Raw genomic sequence first — 23496 nt, forward strand, 5'->3', positions numbered from 1 at the left:
ACATACAGACACAGACAGCAGTCCATGTGGAAACAGACTTTGTATGAGAGCCAGGCAAGCAATGACACATGATATGTAACAGTGTCTCCGGAAAGGAAAGGAATTATGAATTCTGTCCTCTGACCCAAACAGTTCTCACATGAAGTAAAACAGCACCTCACTTGGGAATGGGATGGCTGTTTGAACTGTGAAAGATCTTTGCTGTTCTGACACATATTAGCAGAGCAAATTATTGCAATGTCTATTTCAAATGCACTGTCCATTTCAATTTTGCTTCCCTATTCTGCAGACTGCTTGGTCGAACTTGTTCCGCTGGGCCTTTAGAGGGGAAGATGTGGGTGCCACACACTGTGGCTACACAAATGAAGTTTCTCAGGTGCACACGGAGACTGCTGATCACACAGGTATCCTACCACGCACATGGCTCATGCAGTTACCCAGCACACATCCTAACCTGTAGCATTCAACTCATGTCCCACAGCAAATCTGCTTGCTGAGTCCTAACAATCCCATGAGAAGAAGGTCTATGGATTTATCTGTGAAAGCTAACAAAAACCAAGGAGACTACAGAGAGGTGTTTATCCAAGCAGCTTGCAGCTGTCGTTACAGGCCTGTATTTATATGCAGGTCTGGTAACAAGTTCATAGTCCTGTTCAGAAAGAATCTGGAGAGGGCTTTGCTCTACTCCTCCGGCAGCTCTTCTGGCTGTTGTACAGCACAGCCAGCACAGAAAGGGATATACAAGGTCTGTGTGCTGCTGAGTCTCAGAAGAACCCAGCTGGGCAGGAAAGCAGTGCAGTATGTCACAAGTGTGCCTGTCAGTCTGTCTCAGGGGACGGATGTTGGATCAACTTCAATGTCCCTAGGATTCCAGTCACGGGCATATTTGCTCTGTGCAAAGAGAGGATGTCTTGACCTGTGGTTGCTCTCAGGTCAGACTGCACTCCTATTGTGCCTCAAGATCAAAACCATGACAAGAGAGAGGTGGCTGCCAAGATAACATTGCAGAATGACTACCTTTGTGGTTTTGCCCATGGAATGCAAGCACTGAGTATTCTGAAGTAAACACTGAACACCAAAAATTGCAAGGACAGATCATTTCCCTCCATGGCAAAAGATTTATGATTTGTTATGATAATTGTTCACAGCAAATAGCAAAACTTTTTGTAAAATTAATTATTCACCTTTAGTCAGGTTTCAGCAGTACTTGGTTGCTTTCCTTATTCCTCCTAAAAATTATGAGTACTCTGTGCTGAAGCTCAGAAATACATTTTCTGCAAGACCTAGGCTCTTTTTTTTATATACTGCATGTAACTTGTTTTTTTTTAACAGTTATAAGCAGACAATTCCTTTGATATGCCCTGCATTTGCTGTAATTCTGTATCATGGAGTTTTATGAGGTAACCCTTAGAACTTTAACAAGTTCTCATTTGACTATCATATGCCTAAGCAAATCTCAGGACTAATTTTAGCATTTATTGGAATATGCTGCTAGAAAAAAAGGTCAAATGTGCTCACAGGAAGGCAGGACCAATTTGAATTTTTGGCTTGAACCTGTTTCTCCTTGCAACAAATGACACTTTCCTCCATCTATCTGTGTCAAGCAGAAACAGCAGCAACACCTGTTTAAGAGGAGGAATTCTGTATACACTTGTAATGTAGAATTTTCCCTTTTCCCCATAATATATTCAAAACAGTGGTGTCTAAGGAGGAGAAGAACACAATGACACAGCATGTGTTCTATCTGTGCTGCTGATACTACAGACACAAGCATTCTCTACCAACGTGAGATACTTACCTTTTAACAAAAAGAGTCAAAATGCTTTTTCCGAAGTACTTACTGCCCCTGGTCCAGCAGGAAAACTAGTTGCTCTGTTCCAAGTCTGTGGAGGCAGATGATAATGTCCACTCACCCTACTGAAATATTATCCTTTCTGCCCTTCTATTTGTTTAGAAGAATCCATCTTGCAGTTCTAAGAGAGTCCTGGAGTTAGGAAAAATGGCTTTCAGTGATTAATTTACTGGTATCCTTAAGAACACCACTTAAAAGGCAGACCCTATGGATTTGGAGAATGACAAATTAGTAGCCTGTCTTTTATATCTGACAGATGACTCAAGATGACCTTTTCTTCTTTTTAACAATGCGCAGAAGACTTGATGTTTTTTATATATATATACATACATATAAACATATAAATATCCACACACAAACACCTGTATCAGCTCACCTATATCTGCTAAGGGTGGGTTTTTTCTGTTACAAAAGCATTAAAAACATTTACACTCATAATCAAGAGCTTAATAATTTAGCTCGCACACTTTGTTTCCATTTTTAAATCCTAAGAAGTGGTTGAGAGGAAACTGATGAAATAAGAGAGAGAATTCAAAAGGCACATCTTTCTCATGAAGGTGAAGAACAAAAGTAGATCAATATTGTGGAAATCCTATGAATATCTGAATGTAACAAGAGACAAGCCTTACAAGGTAAACAGAAAGTATACTATTACCATAATTTCTATTAAGCAAGTATCCCCTCTTCCTAGCAGTGTCTAACAACATGGTAAGAGGACAGTACCTCCCCAGGCAAAGTAAAGATATTCCTCTGGCAAAGGGGTGGCAAGCAAAGATTCAGCTACCCTGAGGAAGCTGACACGGTCATAGCAGCTGTGTTTATTTAAGGGGAAACCACTGAGGCTTTTCTAAGGACCAGAATTTCTCTTTGAAAGGAGTGCAATTTTACTGTGAAAAATCTGATAAAGTGTTTCTTCCCATCTAAAGATTTTCTGAGTAAGGAAGCACCAACTCTGAGCTACAGCCTCACATTAAATATTTTCTGGCTAGTCACAGTAAAGCTTCGTGAAAAGCCTGGTGTCTATGAAAGAGCTGTCCAGAGAAAAGGCCTTTTGGCAGACGACATACCAGGTCAGAGAAAAGCAGCACAGACAACAGTAATATAACCAACAAAAACTAAAATAAAAGAGTTTAGAATAGCTATATAATTGTTAAAAGTAAAGATGTAGTTCACTAAAATGAAAGACAGGCTGGCTATTGACAGGTGAGAAGTTAATCTTAAATATGCTTCATGTCAAGATGCATCTCAGACATACTTTCTTTTATTTGGGTGTTTCATCCAAATAAAGACAGAAAATATTTCTCTGCGAGGAATGAAAAATGTTTTAACTACATAAACTTACAAATCTGAAAAAAAAAAGGGAAGAAAATGAGACAAAAATAGAGGACTCAGAAGAATCTCTGAAATTTTGAGTTGCTTTAACAAATAGCCCAAAGAACATTCTGTAGGTCAGAGTACCAAATGTTTCAAAATGTCCTATTCCTCCTTTGGCAGAGAACTAACTATATCATCACAGAGGCAACAATGAGGAAAGCTTTCAACATCTTAACTTCGAATGTCACATATGCCATGCATTAGCAAAATAAACAGAACTAGGAGAAAGCAGGTAAAATAGTAACTTTCAGCTTTGTACTAAGATGTCCAACTTGGGAATACTAAGGAATACCTCACAGGGGAAAAAAAAAATGGCCGTATGTTTCACTCTCTCAATTTCTTTAGTCAAAATGATAAAGAGGCAGTCAATTACTTAAACCCTGCCTGAAATTTCTGGAAGTCTCAAACTAAGAAAGTTGATTTGGAGGAATAAATATTCTTTTCGAGAGGTCTGGAGAGAGCAAATGTGTTTTCAAAAGCATTTTTAAACAGTATATGTTAGTTTATGTTTACTTCTATTTACTGTTTACTACTTATTAAATATAAGTTATTATATATATAAGATATACTGTTTACTATTTATTAAATGTAATACAAAGAACATACATGAAGCTGTTGTTCTCCCCCCACTCCACCTTAAGAAATACATGAAAATTTCTTGGATTCTATCAGATTTTCTACCTCAAAAGTAATTTCTTCTTTTCTCTCTCAAATACTCTCAAAAGATGTTAGTTACTGTTGATCAAACAGAAAATGTGATGTGCTTTAAATTTTAGCCTACAGACCAAGTCTTAACATTCAACTGAAAGGAAAAGAACACTTAGTTTACATCACATACAAATCCCTGAAGTAATGCAGGACTTCTCAGATTAGTCCTGAAATCCGCTGTTGTTGATACAATATCACTGCATATACAGTATCAACTAAATACTTCTTTGGAGAAAAACAGACCTCGCAGAATTCTTAAATATCTCAATTATATTTTTATTATTCATTTGAACAGACTAGTACATCACACAGAGCATAAAAGCATGATTATAAAAAGCAATCACTATCCCCTTGTTATGTTTTTTATCACAGAAGAGTTTAGGAGCTGAGCAACTTACACAGAGGTGATAGCACTTAGATTTCTCTGAGGTCTTGACAATATTATGTGACTTATAAATCGAATTCTCAAAGTAGAGAATCACAAATGTCAAAGTAGAGAATCACCAGGCACAGAGTCCCTATTAAAGTATCCCCATTTATCTTTCCAGAGTGCCTTTCTTTATCACATTATTTGATAGACTGTCATGTACAGGTTTGAGCTGCCCAAATATAATCTCCTCAGCCCATTCTGTGCTTCTCAAAACAGAGAGCAATCACAGGGCCCATTTTTCCCCAAAACAAAGTCAGACCATCAGTGAAAGACTATCAGATTGTGTAAGTATCAACATATATATGTAAACAAAAGTAATCAATCTTCAATAAAGGCATTTTTTTCCTTCTGTATAATAATGAACAACTTTTGTGAGAAATGTAAAGAGCCAATATGTTCAGCACAATACCCCTCTGTAAGCCCTTCAGAGATTAAATTACAACATCAATGTCTGCTACAACATTTATATATAGTCAACTGGCTCCATGAATAGGAAATACCGTGGTTTATTGCAAATGGTAGACTTCAAAAAAACAGGTATTTCAAAGTTCAGTTTGTTATGATTTTATTTAAACAAAACATGAGTTAAATGTTTTCATGCAACACTTGCACTTAAGTCTTAAATAATCATTACAAACAGAAGTAGTTAAAGAACACACTAATTATAGACTTTGGTGAATGTATTAAAAATCTCAGCATTATACTTTATACAAAGTAAAGAACATCTTAAATACTTCCCCAAAATACTGCAGCAGCTGAGACACAGTGATATGCCTTGCAAGGGCATAGGAATGTAATTTAGAATTCACATGGGAACTACCCCTTTCCTTTAATTTCACAAACAAGACAAAAGCAACATTCAATTCCACACACTGATTTTTCAGGTTATGTCTATGCAGTACCTTGAGTTTTATCCAAACAGTAAAAGTTAGACATTTATTTAGTAAACAATTATGCAGTAAATCTCTATTACATTTCTTCCTTGGTATTACCTGGAGTAGTCATGTTATTTAAAAGTGGGCAGGTTTGGTACTTTTATACTGATGTCACCAATATTAATATTTCTTGGGATCTCTGGCAGATTCATATTCTTTACAGCTGAAACAGCCCGGGCTGGAGCTCCTGCTAAACCAGCCTGTATATAAAGTGAGGAAAAATGCAAGTCAGGCAAAGTTGGTCACAAGAAGATTCACCAGCAATATACACAGACAACTAACTTTTAAAGTATTTCCATGGTTACACAATTAGAAAAACCACATGGTAATTGTGTTTGGAATGAAATGGATTATTTGGAAATATTAAACCAGAAAGAGAAAACAGTTCACATATTCCTTTTTAAATGGTAAAACATGTAATGTCAACTGGATGGAAAAGTATGAGAGGAAGGAACAGGAGGCTTATCCAAGCACACAAAATGTGTACATTACAGATCAGACAGTCTCGAGGTATTGGGTATCCAATGTGCTGCCTTTGTCTCTTACCTACTCTAGCAGTTCACCTGGTTCACACTTGACTAACATTGGTTACAGGCTTAGAATAAGTAACCTCAAAGTAACAAGGTGCTGAATGTAAGTCAAATCAATGAACAGATACATACACACACACAGAGGCATGTGTATATGCACACATAAAAAAAATACATACATATACACACACAGTGGTTCTTCAAGGTGACTTAGACTAAGATGAAAAGGGTAAACACCCTGCAATTGTGGGTGATGAAAAGCATGCAAGACAGATAATTTCTACAGACAAACTAGAATAATCTGCTGTCCCATAGTAACTAATTATACACTAACATATCTGCATCCCCTTGGGCATTACACAACAACAGTTACGCTGAATTAAACTATTAAATTAAATAGCACCTATTTTTTTATAAAGTCCTCTACTGCATGCAGTCTCTTTGCACACAAAACTAGAGCCTTTCTGTACAAACATGCAAATTTTACAATAGAGAACTACTGACTTCCATTTAGTTCTGCTTTTAGATAGAGTAGCTGCCAAGTTTACACACTGAGATATATAATGAAATACTAACAATTTACAGCTCAGAGGCCTGAAAACATACCATAAATCATCCTTCCCTCTTGCTTCTGAAAATACCTATTCAAAATCTTGTTATTTTAAGGACTATTAAAACAAGACTAGGAAGTGTTACTACTATATTTGATGTTATGAAAAATACTATTAATTTTAAGTATGGAAATGTTTCTCCTATAAGTTCAGATTCTCTATGTAGATTTAGGATTTTCAGTGTGGTTTTACTTCAGGATTGCCACAAAAGTGTAAAAATAAAAATTATTTTCCCAAAGGAAAAAAAAAAAAAAAAAAAAAAAAAAAAAAAAAAAAAAAAAAAAAAAAAAAAGGAAAATTTTTAAAAGAAGAGCTCTTACTAGCAGAAAAAGACATCACAATCCAAATTCTGTGCATATGTAAAAAAAGTAACTTTTTTTAATGTTTTAAAAGTAAGCTTAAAAATATTCAAAAACAGTAAAAAATACAACAACAGTAAAAAATGATTTTCAGAACTACTAGTTTTAGAGTGTGGCATCTTGTAGACCCAGTAAAAAGCACCAATCCACAAGAAACAAAGCAAGATGCTAGAAATTCGTTTAAAAAGAGACTAAGCCTGTAGAAATAGAAGGTGTTTAATTTTAGGATTGTCAAAGACTGAAGAAATCAGTCCACTTACATATAAAGTATTTCTGAACAAGAAATATAGCAAAATGAAAGAAGAAGTCTTCAATAAGGTTGTGTCATTTTTGATTATTAAAAAGCATTGGTATGTGACTACCACTCAAAGTATAATCTGTTCAGATGCTTGGTTTTCACTGAAATTCATTGGAAGTGCAGGGTAAACTTACTGAGGAGTACACCTGACTTCCACCGTGTCCACCTGGCACAAAAGGAGACGGATACCCCACACACTTATCAGATAACAACTCTACTTTTTGAAGGCTATGAAAAAAATATTTTCTCCCTTTTACTGCTCTCTTGTAAGAAATAATTGTAAAGTCAAGCTAACGTGAGATTTTCACTTAAAATCCTACCTACTAAAATCCTTCCTTCTTCCTTCTCCCTTCAAAAACATAACCCAAGTCAAAAGAAACCAACTGAAGCTTCTGGTTTTGAACTAAACCTTTATGTGGAAAGTCTAAAGCATCACAAATCCCTACATTTTAGTCATGGGACAATTCCCAGAAGAAGAAATAGAGACCAGAAAGCCATGAGTCATCTATTAACAGTATCTTCCCCGTCAAACCCTCCTATGTGAGACAAGCCAAAGCTGGGAATAGTATGTGGGGGCTGAGAAGAAAGCTGAGAAAACTGAATCTCTAATGCACCCAAATTTGCTCTCACCTTGGCCCTGACATAAACAAATTACCAGTTCTCAGAAGTACAGACTAAGTAAAACTCAAAAGGTGCAAGAAAGTATTTTCAAAACCCTCTTTTTCCTTCATTTCCCTTAACACCACCAAGTCTACCAGGTCATTCACTTCAGAGGCTCTTTCAGTAAAGTAAAACCTGGACCTACCACTAGCAGTATTAAGACATGCAAGTATCCAAAACCTGCATCCTTGAATCTGCCATAAGTTAAAGGAGCAGTATTAGACATTGCAATTTCTTTGTATTTATTAAAAAACAATCCAGAAGGCATGAATATGCCCAACACTGTCCTTTTACATCTGAGAACTCGGAAATACTAATTTTAAATCAAGAGGTAACCACGAGTGAAGTCTTAGTGGATAAAACAATAAACGCTTTTAATCCTTTAAATTCTATTTGCAGTAATGGAAGAAAAATTCATTAAGCAAAATGGGGCGATGTAAACTGTTTTCCATAGAGAAGATGAAAATACTAATTAAAAGCAATGAATTATACAATTTACAACTGAAATAATGGGAAATCAGAAAAATATAATAAGTAATGACATGGTAGCACATGCCTGGCAATTCAAAGGAGAGGTGCCTTCTGAGTGACTTGGATGGAAATTCTTTACCCTAATTTAATGGAAGTTATTTATTCTTAATGGACAAATAACATTTTTAGTATAACTGGTCATTATTTTTACCTACCTGCTACTATCCTCTTTATACAGACTTACAGTCCCTGCCTCCTGCCCCAATGGCATAGGATACAATGGAGACACAATTGAGAATTATTAAAAATACCACAACTGACATGACCACTGCCCTTCCACCTCCCTACACAGTCACAACTTCCAACAGTCACGTTTCATGAGGACCATTCTGGATCAAGATCAGTGAAGATCCCTGACAAACATCTGTCGTCATCAGATTACCTATTTTTTTTTTTACAGTGAGATTATCTTTCACTATCAGATGCTGAAGTGAGATTTTCAAACTTTACATTCTCTTCTCTTCTAATTCTCCATCTTAAGTGAATTTGTAGAATAGTGGATACATAAAATGCATAGCAGAATGCTATTTAACACAATTAATGTCCACCCTATCAAGCACAACACAGTTACACAACATTTCTAAGAGAGAGCAAACAGTTCATAAAGAATGTCTAAAGGAGAAAATGACTGAAAAGCACTTGAAGTCCCAAGCTGGATAACTAATACAATTCAATTCAATATTTGAACTCCTTAGCACTCCTTTTTAGCATGTCAGGCAATAAACCAGTACACAGTCCTACCATTTCTTTTACTGGAAGTGAATGGTATTTACAAACACAAAGGTACAAGGAAGTACTTTCATCCCTATGTGCTTTCGAGGCATCTTACAGATGCCTGATTAGTACAGTTTTCACTGTAACACTGAACTCAACAAGTTCCACCTGTCTTTTTTATCACATAATTCAGCAGTAAGTTGGTGATGTGCAAAGAAAAAACTGTTCCACTTGAAAAAACAAAACATGTAGCAAGCTTTAAACATGCAATGAAGGATGAATTCTGTCACAGCAAGCAAATGACTGAAGCAAGTGAAACTGAAACTTCTTAAGACATAATTAATGCAATTTCAGAAAGACAATATGAATTCCATACAGCTGGTATAACAATAAACCAATACAACACAGTTTTGCTGCAGCTCCTTTGTACTCTCAATTTCAGTTGTTGTAGAAGGATGTGCTTTAATGTTGAAATGCTGCATATTAAAATTTTAGAAATGCTTGTAAACATGTTCATATACTTTTAAAGAGCAATACCATATATGCAAAAAAAAGACACTATTTCACAGGTTGAGAAAGACATATTTAATAACAGAATGTTTACTCTACTGGTCCTAATCTATCAAGTGAGAAACATAAGTGTCAGTAATTTACTTAGGTCATTATTCATCACTATAGGAATCAATTTTCTTTGTTCTTATCATCACCTTTTCTTAGAATGCACAACTGGTAACTCCATATCAAAGTGATCCCAGTAGCCTCATTTTACTCTTTAAAAAGAAATTCAGGTAATTTTTGAAAAATATACACATCACAAACATTATTAATACACATATACAAATAAAAATGTTCCAACTGTCATCCCAAATAACTCTACACAGAGCTGGCTAGCACTAGAATAAATATATAAAGAACCACAGCCTACTGGAAAACAAAATAATGAAGGCTAACACTGCAAAATATGCCACCCTTTTCCAGATACTTCAGAGGTACTAAGACCTCTCTGCTGCTGATGTTTCATAGCAGTGCTTCTTTTCAGAACAAGTATGACTTCAAAGCAGCAGGAATATGAAATCATGAAAGGATGCAATACATAATATAAAGGAATGATAATGTCCCCTGCTCATGAGGTTAAATAAATGAATGTAATTAGAGAAAAACCAAAATGAAGTCTGCAAGTATATTAAAATGAGGCCAAACAGATAAGAAGACTTAAGACATACTCTTAGGAATTTTAAGCACTTGAATCACAAAAAGAGTAATGGATGAGAATGACTAATTATTTCTTTGTTTTTCATTGCCAGACCCAAAAATAAAAACAGAATATGTGTGAGCAGAACACAGAAAAAGAAAAGTAGTTTTGCACAAAAAGAAAAACAAAACAAAAAAAAGAAACCAAACCAAAAATCTGAGATCGAGCTCCCTAGTGTTACCAATGAAACACTTGTATGTTACAAGCGTTAGTTAACTTACTAGGCAGAGGAAAGTCAAGTCCCTGATTTTCTTCATGAGCTGTAGCATACTTCAAATATAGGTTTAAATGTTGCATGTTACCAAAAACTACTTTTAGCTAATGCTTTTATAACTCAGTGTTACTAAATCCAATTGTAGAGTTGTATTTGTTAAATCTTAATGGTATTGCAGTACACTATGCTACGAAGATCACATAAAAAGTAAAGAGCAAAGCTATTAATAAATTAAATAAATTTCAACTGCTTAAGATTCCACCTGTTTAAACTACCTGCAGTTTGAATACACAGAGACTTATAACAAGTAGAAATTAATTTTGAAGTACTTCCTGTTAGTATTAACACTGACTGACATTCAAACTGTTGAGCTAAACTAGATATTTCAAACAACAAATAGCAGGTGACATTTGACCATAAACTGAATTTGAAATATATGATTTCTTTCTCATTTTTCTGTTCTTTGTTAACATTCGTGTTCAGGGACTGCGGTTACCAGGATATCTTAAAGCAAAATCCAGACATTCAGATTATAATGACATCAAATGTACATCTAAAGCTGAGTACATTCTGACAGCCCTTTTCATTTTATGTTCAAAATACTTAAGGCTGGATGATCAACTTCAGAATTTCTACATCATCTTTACAAATTGCACTGATAATTTTAATCTCTCTGTACAGAACTTAATTCAGTTTGCTGGTTTTGGTGGTGGGATTTTTAATGTTTCATTCACCTGAAGCTTATTCTGAAACTTCTCTTTGCAAGCAGGTATAAGTTCATTGTTTTTATCTGGAAATACTAAATAGTGAAGCAAAAGCATTCATATTACTCATTATAGATTATCAGGGACAAAATTCTCCGAACATTGAAGTTATTTGTATTATAGCATCATATTTTATTTTGTTATCTTTGTGTTCATTTTTATTGACATTAATTTTTCAGGGTTTTTGGCTAATATTCGCACAAGTTAATACTCTTTTGTTTCTTAACAATGATACAAAGAAAAGTTAAGTTCTAAAATGCAGGAAGAGAAATAAAATAAAAAATATGATGTCAATGAAAAGCTAGTAAAATACACTATAGCCAATAAAAAGATGAGGGAACTACAAGAAACTAGCACAAAAAGTAGGCTACAAGGACTAGTATGGGTATTGTTACACATAATTTTTGAGTCTGGCCTACGTAATTTATTGCCTTTGACATCATTTTGCTTTCCCTTTTTGTTAAAATTACATTTTTTTCTAAAAGTCAGCAATACCTTTGTCTACCTGTCCTGTCTGGGAGATTGAAAGATAAAGGTCTGTAAGAGAGAAGAATGGAAAGAGCCAGAAAAGATCAGGAGGTTCAGAAAAAATGAGGCCCAACTTAAAAGTCTAAATCACACGCAGTTGAACACTCCAAATAGAGAAAAGATAGCCCAGGTTTACCTACAATACTTCCAGAAGTTCTGAATACAATCCCAATGACCCCTCTCCCAAAAAATTCCCTCCCTTTATTACAATGATTCTTTGGTTTTAGGATTGACCAGAAACCCATTCACAGACTAACACTAAACTGAAATGCAGGGAAATGCATATTAGACAACATTTCTTAGGGTACAAATAGTTTCCTTTCAGCCCATCCAAACAGTATTAGCTGAATCACAAGTCAAAGTTAGGGACTCCTTTATGGTGGTTTAATTAATCTCTATTGAAAATATTAACAAATTCCTTGAGCTGATAACTTTACTCAAATATTAATACATGAATTTAATAAATGCATTCAATCTTTTTCACTAAATTCTAACTGAAAGCCTGTTTAGAAACCGAGTGCATAATTAAACATATACATGATATTAAATCGCTAAATTTTGTGTACTACTGAAAGCCAGATGGGCACATAAAACCAGAAGTATTTCTGAAAATGTAAACCAGTTACAGCTCCATTAGTTTCATCATTTCAGGTATAAAAGAAAAGGCAATTTAACTTAAAATAGCCGCTCTGTAAATGCAAGAGGTATGACAGTGGTCTAAAAGCCAAAGAAACTAAAGCAACAACACTGTGGGCAGAGGTGGCACTCCTATAAACTAGGGACTACATCAATAATAATTTCTAATTTCTTTTTTTTAATTAAAGAAAACTAAGAAGATCCACTAGTTTTGATTTCTTAGTGACCAGCATTCAAAACTTATTAAGTTATTACTTATTTTGATTTACATGGATTTGCCTTTGTCTTGAAAATATGTGTTCAGGAAAGACATACTTGAAGATTTACAATCTTGATCAAAAAGACAAAAGGTAAAGAAATAGCAATCAGGAAATTTCTGTGCATATACATGAAACAAATGATTAGTGATCAAAGGAAATAATTACCAAGTATTGTGAGGTATCTCAGCATTACAGTAACTGTTGAATTTGAAAAAAAATAGTCACTGAACTAAGGAAAAAGAAAGTATTTGTGGTGAGCAGACTGTGAAATGTCCTGCTTCATCCCAGTCACCAAGTATTTTAGTTTATCACTGCTATTCCTTTACCTTCCATAACTCATTGCTGAAGATAAAGGAGTAAGTACTCATTTGCTTTGTATACACTTCAAGTTCTATGTGGTTTTTTCAGATCATCTACCATTTACTTTTACACTAAATGTTCTTAAAAGAAAGACTAATTTACTGATGTACAATGGAAGACATCAAGTACTGGAGTTGGCTCCACAGAATCGAAGTGTTTCAGGAGACTAGTCAGAGATTGGTCTACAACTTGACCTGGTAACGGAATTTACATAATTAAATGCTTTCCAGTAGAACCAACATGTACATAATTCTTGGCAGAAAACAGCTGCTCAGCAAGTTCAGTTTTTTGCAAAATGGCTACTTTTCTATCAAATAAGGAAAAATGTATGTATACAGAAGTTATTTAAATATAGTAAAAATTTATGAAAATAACTCATATTCATCATAATAGTCACCTCCGTCATTAATGTTTCATTCTGAGTGTGAAAAAAACATTGAAATGAACACTGGACATGTTCAGAATCTACCACAGAATCCTTTCAGATCCATATTGCTATGTACTTTGTCATATCACACCTAGCTTTTTCTTGTTTTCCACATATTGTTGTCCTGGTTTTGGATATAGTTTCGAAGTTGTGCAAGACAAACAATTAAATGTATTAAAAAACCCCGTGTTGGCACAGTTTGAGACTGCACAGTAAGAAGAACAGTATACACTGTACCACAAAAAAAAAAAAAAAGGAAAAAAAAAGCTGAAAAATTAATTTCTGTCTTTATTGCATTTCAGTTAGAACTAAGAAGTTCTCTGGTCCTCTCCTAAAATGCCATTTAGTTTATATTTATGTCACCTGGAAGATTTCAGTCTACTCAGTTGACTTCAACTTTAGAAAGCCTCCAATTCATGCAAAGGCTTGTTTAGAAACAGACTTAGTTAAGATATATTAGGAGCATTTTGGCTTACAAGGCACATATGGTGACGTTAAAGGGACAGCAATATTCTGTATGAAAGATATAGTAATTCTAAGATCCTTTCTTAATCTAAATGTCTTTCCTAAACACAAGTTCAACAACTGATGAATTGAAAAAGGATTCCCACAAATCATGTGTGATCCCTCACTTGGCCTGTTATGGGCTAATACAGAATATAATTTTCTCACTCACTGTATTTTCTCTTCTCACTGAGGACCAAAGGCTCAGACTATCCAAATTTCAGAATTCATATTTACTTTGAAGTGTCTAAGATGAGGCTTTAAATTTTATCAAGTCCATTTCTGTCCAATTTATTTTCTTGTGTTGCAGTATTACTGCTGCTATTTATTTCAGGTGCTTTGAAACATGCTATCAGACAGGAATATGTAGTTTTGGAAGATACACTTTGTTTCTTTATCTAATTTTATTTTAGTGCTGAAGTCACTAGTCCAGCATAACAAGTAGGCTGGAAATAAAAGGTTTTCCACAAGAGAAACTTAGAGAAGTACATAAGTATCTTAATAGCAATGCTATTAGATACAAAAAGCACAATCTAATCAGCAGCGACTAAGCAGTAATAACTTATGACAAAAGCTACAACACCCTCAGATACACTGCAAATTTAGGCACTATAAGCAGGCAGCTTACACTATCTAGTTTGCTATAAAGGACAAAGAGCATTACGTAGCATGCATTTACTATAATCTTGGTTTTAGTTTAGAAACTACACAGTGCATGACTCTTACCTCAGATTTCTCCAGTTTATTTTGTGCATCAATCTGAGTGACAATTTCATTCATATTGGTCTCCAAAACCATTCCACCCATGACCATTTCAGCCAATATATTATGGACCTAAAAGAGACCAAAAGAAAATTTAAATATGCAAAATACTCTCCATACAATCTGGAGAGGTGATCTAGGTACCTCATTAGAGGGGAAACATGTATTCTGTAAGTCACTTAACTAATGTCAGCATCTAATCTAAAGCCAGTTGGGAACAAAGCTCAAATTTCATGTTCCTTTTTCCAGTATCTTCTTTCTTCACAGCTCTGTTACAAACTCATCAGCTATACCACTTACCAATGCTAAGAAACTTTCACATTCTTCGTTCTTTTGTTCCCATTTTCCACCCAATTATTAGAGTTTGAATTAGCATCAACAGCAGTAACACCTCTAGGAAACAGGTCCCACGAGACTAAACAAATCACTCACAAAACTACTCTGGGCTACACCTGAGAAGAAAGAGACTCTGATATTCACCCACCACAGATCCCAAGATTTGGCTCAGAAGTAGAACTGACATTCCTGAGACACAAGATAAATATGGCGTCTTCAGCATCTACAGCTAAGACTGACAGCTAGGACTCAAACTGCAGGAGCACATAAACCAGCTGCGGACATTACTGAAATGGGTATGTTTAAATATCCCTCTTTCCTGCAGCCCTGACTTGAGGATGAAAGCCTTGGTTCATGAATCACTGCTTCAGAGTCTGCACTCAAAGCATATTAAAGACTAGTTTGGGTTTTTTTTTTTTCTTTTTTAAAAAGCATCCTTCTGCACACCTACTAGTAAAAAATCCAGAGTTACCACACAACATATAGTATTTTAATCCGTTATTACTATTTAAATCTGAAGACAAGGAGCATTTTTTCTACTTTTTAGAAATAAACACGTACAATCTGGTATCTCAAAAGCATAATTCTAACTACCATTTTGGACATTCTCCCAATCTCCCTGTGGATTGAGGATAGAAGTAAATCTCTGAATCAAATAACCTGAAGATAGTACATAAAAAACCAGCACAGTTCTTGGTTTTGTGTCACCCTAAAAAAATAAAAAAAAATAAATTATTTTCCCTGATAAATTGTAAGTGTATTTTTGTATGAATTTATAATTTAATATATCTAGAGAGGCTGAAAACAGCTCTTCTTCAAGCCCCTTTGGGCTCTTCCAAATCCTTCCTTTCTACATGCTTCTTACTCCTTTGCCTGCAGTCTCTAGAATTCTTCCTCAATGCAAATAGCCCTATACCTTGGGTCATGCTTTTTACCTTTCTCTGCATTTTTTCATACATTCAGGATGCAATAGTGAAGCCTAACACACAGCATTTAATAATACTCAAAGCATAGATGCTTTAAAGAAACTCAAATATTTTATCCCTTTCTTCTAAAGGGAGGTTTTCTAAAAAACAGCATATAATTAATTTTATTTGGTAATCTCCATATGAAAGGAAATCACAGCTTTCACTAATAAAGTTTTGTAACTATTGTAATCCATTGATTCCCTCCTCTTAAATATATGTTTACTTATATGCAAGCAGCAGCAAGATAAAAATAAACAGTAACTGTTCTTTCTTTTCAAACTGCAAAATCACTGCAAATACATATTAGATGTATACATACACATTATTGCCTCTATTTTTTCTTACTTAAAAAATCATTATTTTCCTAAAGAAACAACAAAGTAATCTTAAATAAAAATGTGTTAAGTAGCTACAAAGTGCAAAAGACACTTCAACAGTGTATTCAAAATAGTATTTAAGTGAAAGATTGAAGACACAACAAATACCTTATATTCCAAAAGAGATCTGACTGTTGAGAACATCGACTTTTTAAAATCTGCAATTGCTGGTTTGTAATAGCAATTTTAAAGTGTTCTTACAAAAATCAAGAGCATTTTCTATTTATGTTCAATGCACGCTCTAAAAGCAGGAATGCATACTCTAAAGAAGAAGGAATGTACCAAGAAAAAACTCAGGAAAATTTGGCAAACACATTTTCTCGTCTTCAAGAAATTTGATTCTGGATGGTTCACTGTTCTGGTTAGATAATGAATCTTGCAAGAGATCATGATACTCCCAGAGATATTTCAATAGGTGCCAAATAGTTGTGAAAAACACCAAAGTATTCCCTTACGTCCCTAGCTGAATATATTCTATTATTTCAGCTGTATAATAGCTTCCAGTGATGCCTTTTCCATCAGAAAGCATTAGACTCTTGGACTTGGTGTAGGAATCAGTGCAGGACTGAAATAAACCTGCCCCTCCTCCTCACAAGACATGTCTTGCTCCAGCTGTAGCAAGTTTTTTTGGCTGCTTGTAATACAGATCATCTTTAAAAGAGAAGTTAAATTCTCTCCTGTAGAAACTACACGTCTTGACATCCCAAGTCCTCATCTGCTACAGCACATCAGAAACATTCATTCCCGCCTATATTCCACTCTCCAAATGAATTTCTCATACTGTATCAATATTCTTGAATAAACACCGGTCTTGGGTCCAGGTTACTGTAAGTCACTGCTGAGTCCTGTACAATTATTAACACTTGATGAACATAAATATTTCCTTACAGAAATGCCACATAAAACGTTATTTAAGGAGGCAACAGCTGTTGAGAATACATAGTTTAACTCTTCTACATGCCACATCCTCTATTTACAAGATTAAACATTGGTTTTGGCAACTCTCACTAGAGAATTGCAAGAAAGCAACGTCCCACAGCTTCATCAAGAACTGAAGACACAGAGCAACTCTCATTAAAATAACTTAGCCAATCCTCATTTTTCTCAATACCAGACCACTTAAAATACAAACATTTGAAAGGTTTCACCCCAAACAGCACCCACACGTCAGCACCCATTATAACTAAGAATGGCTAGATCAAACAGAAGCAACTACTCTTTTTTCCTTTTATAAACTTGAAATACATTAACAAGCCAGGCCACAAATACCTGACAAGAGAAAGTTAATGTATTAACTCTGAAGGCTCAGTGCATTATGCTTCTTGACAAGGTGACCTTATTAGCAGTTTAAAGATAATTTAACACTCTAATTTCACTCTCACAGATACATCTTCCTGTTCTGTTCTCAGGCCTACAAGAATACTGATGAACTTAAACTGGAGGGAAAAAAAAAGGAAGAATGGAGATGACATCAAATTAGTCACAGCGGCCCAACTAATGCTACAGTACAGCTAATGGCAGCCCTCCATTACCACAGAAGCTCACGTGTCTACAGTGAATTATTTTGTTCATTTACACTCAAGTTAAAAATCATTGCACTAGTTAAAGTCAGAGTTTTTTTAACTCAAGGTTTCACTGTCTTTTATTGTGAAAATGGATTACTTTTACTAAATATCTAACTAGTATTTAGAGTTCCCATTTTCCTCAAGTTTGAAAGTTCTAGTCTAAATATTTAATGGGATTCTCCAGCAGATTTTTAGATTTTTATATTTTTAGTAAATCAAAAGAAACAGTTAAATTCTAGCGTCCATTTGATATTTTCAAGAAGAAATATAATCTCATATCCAATACAAAGTAAAATATTTTTCAAGAAATTTAAGATTTTGAAGCACCCAAGTTGTCTACGTATTATCAGAAATATTTTATCAAGTTATGTTAAGCTGTACTCTTTAATTAAACATGCTACAGAGCAACAGCTCAGTGTACAGATCAGCCAAAGCATTCTTTAGCTAAAGATCAAACTTCTTCCCACAAAATGACTGCAGTACTTTCATTCTTTAAGCTCAGAAGCCAATATATAAACCACTCATAAACTCTTCTGTACTTTAATCTGTCGTTTTGGAACTATCCAAAAAGTTCCAGCCATGGAAATGACTAGAAATCCTAACTTGACCTAAGTATTGGTTGAACACTCACTCTAGGCAATTTGCATTTCACTGTCTGGTCAAGGTGCAAGTGTTTCCTCCAAAAGAACGTTCTAATTTTGAAACACACTGAGTCAGTTTGAAATAGTTCTTTCAGATACCTAACTAGGTATTATTTTTAATCTACTTTTTTTATCTTCCTTTCCTTTGACACCTTTTGCTGTTGTTTCAGAAAGATGTTCACAGATGAGGAAAGGTGACCGCACAGAAAGCAAACACAGGCACAAAACACAACTGAAGGAATAAATTCTGTGTATTAAATTCGCAGCATTTTAGGTATTACATAAAAATATGTCAAAGTCCTTTTAAATGAAAGGTGAGTATAGTAAGTGCACTTCTCTAAACTAGATTCATAAGTAAACACTTGTTTCTTATAGCTGGAATACTCAAACAAGAATGTTTCTAAATGTTTGAAAAAAGACAAAGTCTGTTCAAGATTTTAAACAGACAGATCCACACAGCATCTAAATTACACGATCGTAACAAATGAAAGGCACCTTCCAATCCTAACGGGAAAACACTTAACTTCAGTTCTGAGTTATATAAAACCTAATCATAAACAAAATGGCACATATTATTTCTTCAAGTTTTTCCTCCACTAAGGAAAACTTCAGATGTCTTCATTCATATGTCTAAAATTTTACAATTTTGTGTGCAATACTATTATGCAGATCTTCTGTATTATTTTCTTGTTCCTCAGAAAGGCACATTCCATTGCAGCTTTCAACTAATAAAAGTATTTTAGCAGACACAGTCTAGATTTCACTGATAATTAAATCATAGAATCATTGAATCAATAAGGTTGGAAAAGACCTCCAAGATATCTAAGTCCAACCTTTGACCAAACACCACCATGTCAATTAAGCCACAGCACATAGTGCCATGTTCAGCTGTTTCTTGAATACTCCTGGTTATGGCACCTACATCACTCCTCCAGGCAGTCCGCCTCAATGCCTGACAACTCCTTCAGTGAAGAAATTCTTCCTGATATCCCACTTTAGGCCATTTCCTCTTGTCTATCCATAGTTACTTTGGAGAAGAGACCAACCATCATCCTGTTACAGCCTCCTTTCAGGTGGCTGCAGAGGGCAGTGTGGTTCCCACTGAGCCTCCTGCTCTTCAGCCTGAACACTCCCTGCACCCTCAGCCACACCTCACAAGCCTCACTAGAGCCTCTACCAGCTTTGTTACCCTTCTCTGGAAAGTAAGGCAGAGTTTAATACCAGGTATCAGCTGAACCAAACATTTTACTTAAAATAAATTATAAAAATAGTACAAGATGTCATTACAGTACCTTATCTACATGGAAGATTAAATCCAGCTCACAGACATTTTCAAAACATTTGTCTAATGTTTCCACAAATACCTGCAAAAAGGAGAAAAAAGCGCCAAAGGTCAGTCTTTAATAAAAATGCTACAGTTCCATTAGGTGTGAGGTTTGAGAAAAGCAAAAACAGAAATCAAACACTGGTCAGATCTTAAGGCATTGAAGGCATCTACAGAAATTATGTGGTTAACATAATGCCAAAAGTATGTTATCTATGTAGATGGCAAAACTGTATGCACAAGCCAATTTAGGTTAAAACTCTGCTGAAAGGCACACTGCTTCAAACAACAGATACATCTTGAAAAAAACAGTAACATAACCTATACTATAATTTTCTCAGCTGTGATTCAAAGTACTCCTTCCCATTTAATTAGAATTTAATTATGAAGTTAAAAAAATCAGCTTTTCCCATCCTTGTTTCTAATAATTACTACATTGAAGGCATCTCCTAATTACCTAGACCGCTAACTTTGCTTTTAACTGTCAGCATCACTCCTTCCAGCAGCAGTACAGCAGCTTTCACTTGACTTAGGCACACTGAATCCACGACGAAAAAGGCATCTGTCTCAATGTCACACCCTCTGATCCTGTCAAGGCATACTACTGTATAAATTTAGAAAAGTCTAGAAGTTTATACTTATACAGGAGTTTATATTTACACTGGTAAATAAGTGATTTCCGAATGCAGAATACAAAAGCATAAAGCATAAAATCCAAGCAGCTGCTGAACTCCCTGATGCTCCCTGCCTGTACATCACCTTGCTCTTGGTGTTTCTGAAAGAGATTCCTTGGCATTTAAGTTTGTACTTTGGTACACCGAGAACACCCAATCCCCAATTAGTCCAGATAATGAAATTATGATTGCACTTGCAGTCCTGAAGTTCCTGAATGCCAATCACCATGTGCTAGTGCTGAGTGCTGTCAAAGACTCCAGTCTTTAAGAGTTGTATGCATGGTTCCCTTTGTCCAAGGGATAACTCCGACAGACACAGGTAATGCCAAGATCTCTCTAAGCTAAATGTAAGGTTGAGCTTAGTGTCTTCAAAGTTAGAAAGAATTTCTTAAGAATTTATTGATCTTTTGTTAATGGTGAGAAAATTACCTGCAACTTGTTGGAATTTTTTATCAGTTTATGTTTCAAGGCCATTTTGTCACAATATGTATTTAATATTATTTATTTAGCTGTCACTGTATGCAACTTTTATTCAATTCTAAACTGAAATATCCTAAAGAAGCAATACAGAAGATAAATATCTCATTCTGATTTTCTGTTCCACATGATTTATGAACTCCATTTCAGAGGCACCAGATTTCAAACTGCCTAGGCCCAGAAAAATAGAAATGAGAAACCATGTCCTGACATAGATCACAGAATTATTTAGGTTTGAAACCTAAAGATGAATGAGTTGAACAGGTAAGCCAGCACTGCCATATCCAGCTCTAACCCAAGTCTCTAGATGTTTGTAAAACACTAGGCATGGTAACTCCACCACTTCTCTGGGCAGCCCATTCCAACGTCCGAAAACCCTTTCAGTGAAATTCTTTCTAATATCCAGTTTAAACCTCCCTTGGCACAAATTGGGGCTGTTTCCTCTTGTCCTATTTCTTCTTTCTTCTTTCTTGGGAAAAGAGACTGAAGTATCTCTATAACCTCCTTTCACATAGTTGTATAGAAAGGTAAGGCCCTCCCAGCCCTTCTTTTCTCCAGGTTAAACATCCCGAGCTCTCTCTGCTACTCCTTTTAAGACTTGTGCTCCAGCCCCTTCACTGGTTCCAATGCCTTTCTCTGGACTTGCTCCAGTCCCTCAATGTCTTTCTAGTAGTGAGGAGCCCAAAACTGGACACAGGATTTGAGGCATATCATCAGCAGTGCCCAGTACAGGACAGACACTGGCCTCACTACTGCTGATCTAAGCCAAGATGCCGCTGGCCCTCCTAGCTGCCTGGGCACAGCTAGCTCATGTTCAGATGCTGGCAACCAGCACCACCAGGTCGTTTCCACTGGGCAGCTTTCCAGCCACTGTGCACCAGCCTGTAGCACTGCAGGGACTGTTGTGACCCAAGGTCAGGAACTGGCATATGGCCATGTCCAACCTCATACAATTGACCTTGGCCCAGCCCTCCAGCAGATCAACACTCTCACCCAGCACAAAGTCATCTGCAAACTGGCTGAAGGAACACTCGAACCCTTCATCCAGATCACTGATAAAGATATTAAAGAGATGTGGGCCCAACACTGAGCTCTGGGGAACACCACTGCTGACCAGATGCCACCTAGATGTAATCCCATTCACCTCCATTCTTTGTGGATAAAAGTCCTGCTTCTATAGACATGTATTTATACCTACTGACACAGTGAAACAGATATCCTGGCCATCAGCCATTCCCAACTGTCTACCTTGCAATATCAACAAAGATTACTTTTACATCTTAATTGCTGGTCTACAGATCCTGCTCACATTGTAAAACAGAGGACAATCACACTGTGCCCTTGCCATTACTACTACTATTAAAGTCTTCAAAACATTGAGGTCGTACTATAAACTAACTGATGATCCATGCATTTAGATCAAGGACTATTCTTTAATAACAAAATACAAATCTGTCACTTAAGCTAGGAACATAGAGCATATTCAGAGGCAGACTCAGGACGGTAAGGTTTGGTGACAAGTTAACTAAGAAAATGAATATGCTTCTGTTAAATTATACTGAAGCTAAGCCAAGCAGGGATTCTTTCAGTTGTTAATTCATTGTGAAAATAACAGTCTTCTACAAAAAAAGGATGTGAGCAAACAAAAACACTTGTATGTTAAGAAGAAAAAAGTACACAATTGACAACATGTGCAGCAGAACAAACCATCAAAGATACTCTCTTACTTTCCTTGCACCATAGAAGAATGCAGTTAACAAGGACAGTGCTGTTTGATTATTAGCTGCAAGAAGAAGATTGGAAACAGTGTAAATGCAACCTTTGTCCAATGGTTTTAGTTACAAGAGCTTAGAGTTTGACACTATTCCTCACATAAGTCACCAACTGTACACATAATTCACACACCCAACATCTGTCTAGCTCCTCAAAAAACAAAGGAACCCATTAAACACAAAGGCAACTCAAGAATCCAAAAAACACCCCCCTCCAGATACATTAATTTAGTAGCAGCATGCATGCCTCACACACTAACAACACAAAAGTTTAATTTTTGAGACATTCTTCCAGTAAATAAAGCTTCTATAGCAACACTTGATTCATTGTTGGAGTGGTCACTTTTAAACCTTTACCTATTACACAGCAACCCCACCACACACTAAATAAACTCACAAATCTCTGTTTACAGTGCATGATCAGTAAAGCACAACAAACATTTTTTAATCTAAGGGCAATCAGCTGGCACTGACTATTCCTTCACAAAGATTTTTCCCTGACTAAGGATTTCTCATGGAAACTTCAAAAATTTCCCTCATCATCCATTCATGACGGCAAGTTCAGTCAGAATAATACCAGAAATGATAAGGTCTACATTCATTAAAATGGTCTTTTAAAACACTGGTCTGCTAAGTAAACTAGATTTTTTACA

General features: G+C 35.6%; 1 protein-coding gene across 4 annotated transcripts in view; it reads right to left on the reverse strand.

Annotated features, from left to right (window-relative positions):
* Positions 1 to 4186: 4186 nt before the first annotated feature.
* The window catches only part of AP3S1 (adaptor related protein complex 3 subunit sigma 1), a 29019-nt gene continuing 9709 nt past the window's right edge, over positions 4187 to 23496 (reverse strand). Inside the window, exons 4-7 of one of the 4 annotated variants that reach the window (XM_066339257.1) lie at positions 19889 to 19960; positions 14674 to 14781; positions 11728 to 11769; positions 5314 to 5499 (exon numbers count right to left, since the gene is read on the reverse strand). In XM_066339257.1, the coding sequence (XP_066195354.1) occupies positions 11734 to 11769; positions 14674 to 14781; positions 19889 to 19960 (216 nt within the window). In that variant the 3' untranslated portion in view covers positions 5314 to 5499; positions 11728 to 11733. Of the gene's footprint in view, positions 5500 to 11727; positions 11770 to 14673; positions 14782 to 19888; positions 19961 to 23496 lie in introns of all 4 variants that reach the window. The other 3 variants (XM_066339258.1, XM_066339259.1, XM_066339256.1) reach the window with 3 other exon arrangements.

This window comes from Sylvia atricapilla, chromosome Z, assembly GCF_009819655.1.
Source record: "Sylvia atricapilla isolate bSylAtr1 chromosome Z, bSylAtr1.pri, whole genome shotgun sequence".
NCBI lineage: Eukaryota > Metazoa > Chordata > Aves > Passeriformes > Sylviidae > Sylvia > Sylvia atricapilla.